Source organism: Egretta garzetta, unplaced genomic scaffold, assembly GCF_000687185.1.
Source record: "Egretta garzetta isolate BGI_Z169 unplaced genomic scaffold, ASM68718v1 scaffold516, whole genome shotgun sequence".
Taxonomy (NCBI): Eukaryota; Metazoa; Chordata; class Aves; order Pelecaniformes; family Ardeidae; genus Egretta; species Egretta garzetta.
In genome coordinates this window covers 178,565-189,879 of record NW_009259983.1, presented here as the reverse complement: position 1 = coordinate 189,879, position 11,315 = coordinate 178,565, and the positions used below count along the sequence as shown (strand labels likewise).

The 11,315-nt window shown below is 41.4% G+C and overlaps 1 protein-coding gene across 1 annotated transcript in view; it reads left to right on the top strand.

Moving 5' to 3' along the window:
• Positions 1 to 8,535, top strand: part of GABRR3 (gamma-aminobutyric acid type A receptor subunit rho3) — a 32,537-nt gene extending 24,002 nt beyond the window's left edge. The window contains exons 5-9 of the mRNA XM_009640473.1: positions 770 to 852; positions 1,686 to 1,826; positions 4,527 to 4,679; positions 7,039 to 7,235; positions 8,233 to 8,535. Of these exons, the coding sequence (XP_009638768.1) occupies positions 770 to 852; positions 1,686 to 1,826; positions 4,527 to 4,679; positions 7,039 to 7,235; positions 8,233 to 8,535 (877 nt within the window). The remainder of the gene's footprint in view (positions 1 to 769; positions 853 to 1,685; positions 1,827 to 4,526; positions 4,680 to 7,038; positions 7,236 to 8,232) is intronic.
• Positions 8,536 to 11,315: the final 2,780 nt, after the last annotated feature.

The window sequence follows — 11,315 nt, the reverse complement described above, 5'->3', positions numbered from 1 at the left end:
AGGCTGGGTACCCTGGGGATAACTCATCGGGCCATTAAAGACCGAGGCAAAGAAGGCATTGAGTAACTCAGCGTTTTCCTCGTCTTTAGTGACAATGTTCCCCCTTGCATCCTCTAGAGAATGGAGGTTCTCCCTGGCTCTCTTCTTGCTGTTAACATATTTATAAAAACTCTTCTTATTATCCCTTACAGCAGTGGCCAGGTTAAATTTACCTTCTAAACATTTGTGAAAAAGCAGGTGGAATGCACAATAATGTCTTTTCCTAGATTTCCTTAAGCTTTTTAGAGTATAAGGCATTTCCATGGTGTTGAAGAGGAAAGTAGGCTTCCAGAAATTGAAGCTTATCTTTTTATGCAACTAAATATTATAACCATTCTAGCTGGGAAAACAGCAGTTGGAATAATATTTGCTCTAATCTGTAATAACATCTACTTCAGTCTATGAGAAATCCACTCAAGAAATGTGAACCCTCCTTGTTAATCTTCGTAAGTGTAACCCTTCAAAGCAAAATGAAGGATCAGGCCAGTAAAGGGTTTAAAAATTGGAGGTAATGTACTTAATAAGAAAGACTATTTATGTTTAAAAAATATGGTTCCCTCACTGATTTAGTTTTTCCTCACTATCTTGAGGTGTCTAAAAAAAGTAGAAAGACTCAATCCTTAGGATTCTAAACAGCCAAATGGTTGGGGATCTTATGAAGATATCTGCACAACCCTAAGAAATTGTGAAATTTTTAATTTAATTTCTGTTTTTCTGTTCCTTTCTGCAGAATAACAGTTTCTGCTATGTGTTTCATGGATTTCAGTAGGTTTCCTCTGGACACTCAGAACTGTTCTTTAGAACTGGAAAGCTGTAAGTTTAATTCATATTGGTTCTTCGCATGTGCATTCTTACCAGCACTCCATCTTGTTCATAACACCTTTTTCAATTATTTTGATGCATGACCTGAACCCTTCAACCTGTACATATTAAACTTTGGCCAGTTTGGGATGTTCCCAGAACTCAGTGAGCTTTGGGAAGATAGAAAAAACATGATGCACCCTGCTTTGTTTTGACTGGGTTGATATTCCCAGTCCTAAATCTAAAAATGTTTCCTTGGTCAAAAATCATGTTTTTTTCTGAGAAAGAAGTGTGAGTTAAAGGCAAAATAAGATGTCAATATTTGACCTCATGGAAAAATGAAAATGAGTGCTTGTCCTACTGTGAAATGTCTGCTTTTTTGCCACTGACTCAGTTGTCTGTAGTAAGCTGTGCAGCAGGAGAACAAAAGGTAATTCTGTTTTGCAGAGCCTTTTGATATCTCAAAATTTATTCTTATTTGGATTATGAGTAAAACTGGGATGCTGGCTTATTGTTTAGTCTTGGAAAAGAGAACAGATCCCCAGTGTTTGGGCAGTCCGCTCAGGGTGGCAGCTCCAGAGCTCTGATCCTGTGTGCCTTGTGACCCTGAGTGTGCCCATGTCCCCCATCTGTCAGGTAAGCTGCTGGCAGGGCACAGGACTGGGCTCCACTTAGAATATGGTCTTTGCAAATTTTTCCATGTCAAGTAACTGGCAAATTGATGTGAAAAAAAAAGGTTTCTTTGGGGTTTTCCCAAATTGTTTGAATGGTCTCCTATCCCTAAAAAAAGAAAACAGAAGCATTATTCCAGCAGAAGAGGTGACTTAGCTTTTACTTTCTCATAGATGCATACAATGAAGATGATCTGATGTTATACTGGAAACATGGAAACAAGTCCCTGAGCACAGATGAGCACATCTCCCTCTCCCAGTTTTTCATCGAAGAATTCAGTGCTTCCAGTGGACTAGCTTTTTACAGCAGTACTGGTATAGTAAGCCCCCGTCATTAAAAGAGAGAAGCACGGGACGCTATCATGCAGAATGTCTTTCACATTTAAATTTGTTGCTAATAAGTGACTGTTACTGCTGAGAGATCTCAGTTAAAATGAGGTCAGTCAATCACACTGGTCTGTCCGCCTAGGTCCTCATTCTCTTTACATTACCAATGTAACACTTTCTTGATATTAGAAGAAGAGGCCATAGGAGTACTTGTAACTTAACATCTGACAAAAAGAACCTGAAAAAAAAATGCACATTAACCAAATATATGCTGTTGTGAGCTCTTGCAAAATTGTGGTGCTTCTCTGAAAGCCACTGGAATATTGGGTTTACAGGAATCTTTGGGTCCTGGTTATATAGAAAAGCTTGAAAATGCAAACCCCAAAGGGTCAAGTACTAGAAAGCAAACAAGAGGAACCCCGGTGTGTTTTATCATCTAAAATCTCCTCATTTTTGGAGCTGTAAAGTGTCATTATAAGTCTACCAACTGTAAGATTTCCACATGAGAGCATTTATAACCTGTTGAGGTCTAATTCATGGTTTACTTAATGTTCCATGTTTACACATAAATTTGCAGAAAAAAATCCCTTTATGTCAGTGCTACGTTGTTTAAATACAGATATCTGTCCCAGACAGGTTTTTATTTCTCCCTGTAGATCTTGAACTATACTTTCTGGCAAACTGCACAAGGCTTTAGGAGTTTATTATAGTCTTGATTTCATGCAAGGTGGGGTTTATGGTCTTTGTATTTGTACATGCAATTATAAATTTTGAAATACTTCTCTATGTAAGTAGTCTAACCATATGTTTTTAACCAGATAAAACAGCATGCTTGCTACTGTGCTTTCCAGTCTGAGTCAATTCATTTCAGTGTGGATATTGCCCTTTATATCAAGGTAGATTAATAAAATAGAAATTATTCCATATAATATGATGAAATGCATAACACTTTGGAGAAAAGCCTTTAAGATATGCAGGAAAGCTGCAAATACATTTATTTACTGTATTTTATTTACAGGATAGGTTCTTTTTGCATTTAAAAAAGAGCCATTCAAGTTTGCAGGGGCTAAGATTGAATGCAGAAATTCCAGTTTAAATTATGATGCAGCCTAAGCAGTGAGGAATTCACAGCTTGATCTGGTTTTTCATCCTTATCTCTTGCTCTTGTATGAGCTAAGAACAGAGCTCCAGCTTTCAAGAGCCACTGTCAAGTGAGAAGAGGGCGAGTGATACCTCACTATCATAACTGCCTTGCTGAGAGCTACGTCAAATTTGTCCTTGTTTCAAGAAGGAGACTGGCATGTTTTCCTCCAAACTGCTATCACTGTGCGTTAAAACTGGGTTCTGGGAACTCAGCTGGCTTCTTTCTGCCTTGCTATTCTCATCAAAAATCACTTACACAAGCAAATACGGCCTTGTGTACAACAATGCAACCTCATGTCACCCTGTAGCCAGGCCTTCGCAGCACCTTCACAGCACCTTTGACTTTGCAAAGCGTGATTCCTTAGCACCTACATGCAGAAGTGTTGATGATGAGCTTACTCAGCAGAGAAAAGGTGAAAGGAAAGACCTTTTTGAAGTCACAGGGACCACTGGGAAGTACCTGAATAGTGAGTGTACCATATCTGTTAGTTAGAACACTGCCCTTTGTAGACACACACTTTTCTTTGAGGTTTTGTTTCACTTAGGAGGTTCCACTTTCTTTTATTCTTTTATTTTGCTTCTTGTTGGAAGAAAATGATTACACACCCCCTCTGCCCCCTGCAGTAAGTAATAGTGGGGAACAATCAGCACAACTCTAATGGAAGCCACCTGTCCCTGAAGAGTCTCAGGCAAAAAATGGACAAAAATGCTCCTCACAAAGCAGCCTTATGCATTTTAGGTTCAGGATATCCTTTCCTGTGAATCCCAGTGAACTACACATGCTTAGTATTCCAGCTTTTGGAGTTCCCTGGCCTCCAAAGGAGCCACAATTTAAATCCATTTTTGAGACAATAATTTTTAAACCCAAAAACCTTCTACACAGCTGAAAACACACAGAATGTGTTTAATATTAAAAGGGGTTATTGATGAGATATTCTTTTTAATTAAAAAGTCGCTGTTTGTGATGGCATGACTGCTCATGAAGTCCCTATTTGTTCTGGACAGGCAGATGCTGAGCAGCCAGCTACTTTTGTCTTCTTTTCACCTCACTATAAACTGCTTTCCCTCCCACCGCAGGAGGTAGAGCACACATGATTTGCTGCACAGAGCATGCCCCAGAATTCACTAGATGGCACCCTTTCCTTGAAAGTTGTAGAGTGAGAAGGCAGGCTACTTTTTTGGGGAGGCAGGGTGTTGGCTTCACTGTCCTAGCTGGACTGGGCAATTATATTCTGTCTGTATTCTCCCGGCAGTTTCACTGGAAGTCTATTTAGTTTTTTTTCAATTTCCTAACCTCAATTGTAATACAGTATTTTATTTAGGCAGTCATAATGCTTCACTCCCAAGGCACCAGTATTTTAATGAGGTATGATGGTCAGTTTGTAAAGCACTATATAAAACCAAGGCGGTGGCAATATTTTTAGGCATTTACTATTCCTGATGTGGATACACCATTCCTACTGGAAGGAGGGGACTAGCAAACAGAGCTCACAAATAACGCAGCTCTCTTCTCCCCTAACCTGTTCCTCTCTCTTTTTTCAATAGGCTGGTATAATCGACTTTTTATAAATTTTGCGCTCCGGAGACATATTTTCTTTTTTGTGCTACAATCCTATTTCCCAGCCATGCTGATGGTGATGCTGTCTTGGGTTTCATTTTGGATTGACAGAAGAGCTGTTCCTGCTAGAGTATCACTAGGTAAACCTTTAATATATATTCCTTTGGGAAGTACAGACTGGTTAGGGGAGAGGTTTTGAAATTACCTTAGCTTCCTATTTACACAGGACATGAGCAAGTATATCAGGTAATTGCTCAAATCCCGCTATTATTGTCACTGTTGTCACTATCAGATTCCTTTAGACAGCTTCTACATTGGGAAACAGAATGTTTGTTCAGACTGGCTTTGCTATATTATAAAACAGCTCACACACCATAGAAGGAAAAAGGGACAATTCTGCAGATTTCCCTATGTAGAATTCTACTTCATTCCTTTTTTTTTTGTTGTGGGGTTTTTTTGGTTTCTTTCTTTTTTTTTTTTTCAAGGACTGGGTTGTTTTTTTCCTCCCGTCTTCCCAGCAAAGTAACAGGTAGTCAGATCCATCCCCAAATCCATGGTTGTGAGAGATACTTTAACAGGCATAGCACAATCTATCTAAAAGCTTTGCAGCTCTGCTTTCTCTCGAGAAACATTTGATATCTTGCTACCAACTTGGAAGCAGTTTCATACTTGTCCTATGTAGCAAAGCCTTTCTTTGTTAGGCACCTTGAAAATGTTTGCTTTGGTGCCTTAACTGTGCAAGGCACAGAGGCTTCTGAGGAAGCCGAGGAGTAAGTTGGGCATCTTTCTGCTGTCACAGTTTTAGTTCTGGACACCACAGCTCAGGAGAAAAAGACTAATTACAGTGGGGTTTTTAATAACATTATTTTTTTTCTCAGTGATGAATCAGTTGATACTACAAGACTGCCTTTGTTGTGAATTTAATGTTGATGGCCTTGAAATAAGTATATTTTTTCAAAGATTAGCATCTCTGTAAAGATGTGATGGAAATTTGTTAAGATATCTAATGTAACCATAACACATCTGAGCCCTGTCAGTTTGAGAATTAGTAAAGAAGCTCCTGTTCTTTCTTCTCACTGATGCTAGTCCCAGAAGCCAACTATATGTTGCCATATTTCTTAGACAAGTGAAAATTTGAGGATCTTTAAGAAACAAACTTGCATGTACTGAGGGAGCCCTCAATTTTTACCTACAGCTGTATCAATCTAGAGAAAATAGGACTGTATCTTCCTCACATCCCTTTCTATTGGCACAGTCAAAAGCTATTAACACACGAGATATAAATCTATTTGTTTAGTCTAAAACCAAATTATGGTACCTCCCACCTACTTTTATTAATGAATCTACTGATTTCTTTTATTTATAAGAAATTTAACTTCATCTTTAAAAACAAAGTTCTAATTCTGAGTAGGTCATTTGTAATGTTGTCAAGATGGTTTTGCTGATCATGTTCTTTAATTTATACATGGATTTCTGCAGAAGGTAATGCATCAGGAGTTCTATGAATAACACACATTTCATTAGCATAAGCATACATAATTTATAGGCAATGTTAACAACAAAGTTTAAAAAGCTTAGCTCCCTAGCCTAGAGTATACATATTTTAAATAAATTGATTTCCTCTTATATGGTATATTTCAAACTCCATCCTTCAACCTAAGGGAGCTTGCAGAGAAGGAGAGGGAAAACTTATGTATGTTCCAGTGGGCTTGAATGAGCATAAAACTAGAGAATGGCTACATTGAGACCCAGCTGAGAGGCCGTGCTGTCAGCCAGTGCTGTCTCACAGGTGTTATTGAGATGTCTTCACTTCCACTGTTACATTCATTTCTTTAAAAGCAGGGCCTGGGTTGGGTGTTGGTGGGGTCTTTTTTCTGAGACAGAGCAAAACAAAATGAGATTAGTAGCTGCACATAAGAGGAGCGATTGAAAAGGTGAGGGTGAAATCCTGGACACACTGAAATAAACAAAAATATTTATTAGTTTCAATGGCTATAGCATTTTTATGCTAGAGTGTTTTTAGAGAGCCATGGAGTTATGACAGAGACATACGATTTGAGGGGGGTTTGGGAGGGAAATTGGTCATTCTTTAGTGATTCCCTGGGACAAGAAAGTGTGTTGTGGAGATGCTGGCTCTGGGAAGCGAGGGAAGACCACAAACCTGCTTTCACTTCACTACAGCGGTGCCTAAAGCTGTCGTAGAAATGTGTTCCTTATGCTGCTGAATGCTTATGAATCGCCAGTGCTGCATCCCCGCTGTTCGAACCTGGTGTGCCGCAGCTCTAACTGCACATGCTGAGCAGAGAGATGATTTACTGGATTCAGTATTGTATGTGATAGGTCCTTCATGGTTCACTCCACTTTTCGGAGCCTGTGCTATGAAGTTAAGGGCAGTGTCAATCACATGCCCTCACAAAGCTGTGCTGTCCAAGCAACAGTGATGAGCTAAACAGAACCAGCTGGCCAGTATTATGATAACCTCTCCTTTTTCTTTGGCAGGTATAACGACAGTGCTGACAATGTCAACCATCATGACAGGAGTAAGTGCCTCAATGCCTCAAGTGTCTTACATAAAGGCTGTGGATGTGTATTTATGGATCAGCTTCCTTTTTGTCTTCCTGTCTGTCATCGAGTATGCAGCAGTGAACTATCTCACCACAGTTGAAGAGAGAAAGCAACTAAAAAAAAGGGGCAAGGTACAATCCTCTGTGTTTTGTTGCCTTCAGAAAGCATCACAGAAGCCACAGAGTAATCCTGATACACCACTGTGATAACAGTACAGTAACCATCTCTGTGACTTCTCTCTTATCTTCTTTTCTTTGCTTGGCTGAAGGGAGAAAATGTATCATCCTGAGATCTTGAGAAAGTCTGTGCTTTCTCTCCCTTCCTTTTCTTGTGGCAGGGGTTAGGGAGTACATCTCCTGATTCTGCCCTCCCCCCCGGAAGGTAACCTTCATTCTGTTCTCAAATACCTATTGATCAAGGTATTTTTCCTCTCTGAAATATACCCCAGAATGCACTCATGTAATATTCCCTCCTGTTTCCTGTGAAGCAGAGTCTATTTCTCCTTTTCCTGCTTTGCCATTTTTAATTAGGAAGATGGGTTTAATGATGCCTTTTTGCCCCAAGACCAGATGAATGACAAGGTCAGTTTTAGAAAAGTGTGCCTGAAGCAGAAGTGTTCACAAGTTAAACATTGGCTTTCTACGAAGCACTCACTTAAAACCTTTGCTTCAAGAATATCCCCCCATGTAAACTCATTTGTTGGAATATCACAAAGAGAAAAACACAGTAACAGTGCATATGTTGCTCACATGATTTGATAATCCCATCAAAAAACTACTCATGGGAATGTTTGCAGTCATTTCCCACAACTCCAGCAACGCAGACCTACAGGAGAGGCAGAGTTTAATTTTTCTGTTTCAGAAGCCGGGGCACATGTCGCCAGCCAGAAGCTGGCAATGATCAGTCAGATGAGTGTGTTTTATTGCATGCATCCCCTTCCTCGCTCACGTCCTCCCCAAGGGGGCAGGCCCCACAGACAGCAATGCTGTGAGGTAGCCCTGTTCTCCATATGCTCTCCACAGAGGGAACAACACTGAAGAGAAGGCTTGCTTTGTTTTCTGTTTTATTTATTTATAATTTACTAAAATGGCTCCTGCTAGATGCAGAATAACTATTCTTTGTTGCCAGGCTTCAGGAATGTATAGTATTGATGCAGTGCAAGCAATGGCTTTCGACGGCTGCTTTCACGACACAGACGTGGACGTGGACCTGACTCCTTTCTCAGACCGTTGTGAAGAGAACGAGACTCGGGCACGTGCTGCCAGCGTCTCCAATGTGGACACAACTCGCGTAAAGAGGAAGAGATCTCTGAAGGGAAGTGTGGGCAGGATTATTTTACAGAACAATCATGTTATTGACACATATTCCAGGATTATATTTCCCAGTGTGTATATTGTGTTCAACTTTTTTTACTGGGGTTTGTACATATGAAGAAAAATCATTATAAGCTAGACATTATTTTCTGTATGAGGGTAGCATCGTGCTTTAAAAATAATGCAACAGCAGTAGAGGAAAGGGTTAACACTTTCCAAAACTGACTTCTGCATCATACCAAGGCTGGTTTGGTTAGCAGCAAAACCGTTAATGAAACACTCTCATGAGTCTGGTTTCTTTTTCAATTGGACTGCGCAGTGCTTCGCAGGGGCAATCTAATGCACGTGCTGCTACTGCAGTGGCATGGAAGCAGCGTGTTCACCAAGGGAGCCCTTTGTCACACACCTAAACAGAGAGCAGTTCCCACCTGAAGTATTACCCACTCTCTACCTACACTCTAACCATTCCTCTTTAATCAGCCTTTCTGCTTGTTCTCCACTTGTGGCCCACTTTAGTAGGCAATCAGCACCAATCGTCTTCAAATACCTCCTACCCTTATTTCACTCGCTGCATTTCGATTTTGCTAGGCAACCTGTATGCACCTCAGCAGCCTTTGTCCTCAGATGGTAACTAGGGGGAAAGCAATTTTGGCTTGGCAGTGGAGTAGGGACCAGCAGAAAGCAGGAAGCAAAGCTGATGGAGCTTTGCACATCGTGCATCATTGACACCTGAAGAAAAACCCTCACCTTGTCAGATGTCCCTGACTTTCTACAGGACCACTGGGAAGGGCCTCTGTTTTGGAGAAATCTTGATCACTGGTCCCTGACGCAGCACAGGAACAATGTCCCAGACCCTATGTGCTCAGTGTCTTAGAGCCACCTCCCAGGTGGGTGACTAGTGTCACCTGCACGAGCTATGCCCCTCATGTGACAACCCACACACCTGTGGCTCCTGTAGACCTGCTGTAACCATCTGCTTTCTGCCTAACTGTTCATTTCAGAAATGTAGGCTTTGAGGCAGAGATTTTAGAAAACTTTGTCAAGAAAACAAACGAACCACGACTTCAGCAGAATCTGGTTCTTCTGCTTTATGTTGCGTACACAAGCTTGGGGTTTTGCCCCCCTCCCTCTCCCTTTGGCGTTTGAGATTGAACATTACAGTGAGGAGAAGCCACATATGCCTGCTTGCAGCACTGATCCCCAGCGCAGATCAAGATACCACACTGAGACACGCGAGAATTAAAAGGAAGCAGCTGTGCCAAACCAGAGCCATACACAGGAATCCTGACAGTCCTGGATGAATCCTGCATGGAAGTATCCTTAGGTTCAGGCTAAGGAGGTTGAATTAAGGATGTTCAGGGGGACACACACAGAGTGTTCATAGCTCCAGAAAAGAATCACGGTCATTTTTAGGTCTTTCCCAAATAAGGAGCATTTTCCACTTCAATTTCTTGGTTTTGTCTGTCATTTAATAAAGTGAGTTTATATTTGCAAAGTCAGTTCAAAATGGTATTTTGTGGTGGCAAAAAAGGTCACAAGGTAAATGCTTGGTTGCTGCTTGGTCAAGATTAGGAAATGGGAATAAATTTGGAAGCCTGAACCACTCTCTGGTTTATTTGATTTTTCTGCTCCAATATTGTTTGCTCATAGCACGGTGATGTCTTTTTCAAAAAGCTGCATTTGTCAAGCTCCCGATTACAGAGCAGGAGAAGCTGGTGACATGCTGCATGCCGGGTGATTGAAATCTGATGGAGGGAGTGGGTACTTTGGCAGCCAGCTGGCTGCCAAACAAATGATCAGAGCTAAGATGGCTTTGATACTCTTCCAGGAAATCCTGTCATGGAAAGCAGAACCATACCAGGAACGACACTGCTGGGAATGTAAAGCTAACGGACAGGCAGGCTTTGGCAACAGCGACCACACACTGGACCTCAAGCTGAGCAAATGTGTAACGTAGATATATTAAAAAAAATACTGTGGCACCCTCGTTACTGCACTGCCATTATGGCGGCATCCTGCACAGATATTCCAGATTGCCTGAGAAGATCCTAATTGCTCCAGATGTGTGCATCCTAAACTCTCCGCATGAACTAACGTAGACCATTGTTTTCACGTAATTTTTTTTAATCTGCCTTACAGGTAGAGGTATTTGCCCTGTAGCCAACAGTGAATCCTCAGCCTCCAAGAGAAAAAATACCCATGTGCTTCCTGACCCGAACCACCAGCTCCCTCCCTTCTAAATTTCTCACAATATCTGCAGCAGCAAAAGCCCGGCAGCGCAGCACGCCCAAGCCCCGCCTAGGCTGCCCAGCAAACAGGCCCACGCACCGAAGTGCGGAGGAAAAGAGATTCCTGCCCGCGTTTACCTTCCGGGCACGTCCTGTACAGGTGCCTGAAAGCTGCACGGCTTGCTTTGACGCAGGGAACTGTTCGTTACCTTGCAACTGTGAATGCAACCACTGGCACAGTGTTCTCCCCACGGAGAGCACGAGGTAGCAAGTTTTATTATAATAACGAAGACAACTGCACGTTATGATGATGAAACTTAAGTGCAGGTTTTTGCAGCCAAGCTTAGAATGTCTGCCTTCTTAATGCCGTGACAGGGATGATCTCAGGATCAATTATACTTCAGAAATCTATTGCTTGTATAAATAGTAAGGAATAGCAAACAGTATTTAAATACATTATTTCTCGTTTAGAGGCCGCTAGAGGGCTAAAACTCACATGACCCTCTTCTGAAGCGTGTGTTGTCTTCCAGAAGGGGATAGTAATAAATACTTTTAGTCGATTTGTCTAGACAGACTGGCATGGAAGTCTCTAAAAAAACCAATGTATTCATAAGTATTTCCCATTCCCGTTATTTGTGGCTGGGTTTGTCGCCACGCAAATGTAGGGGGT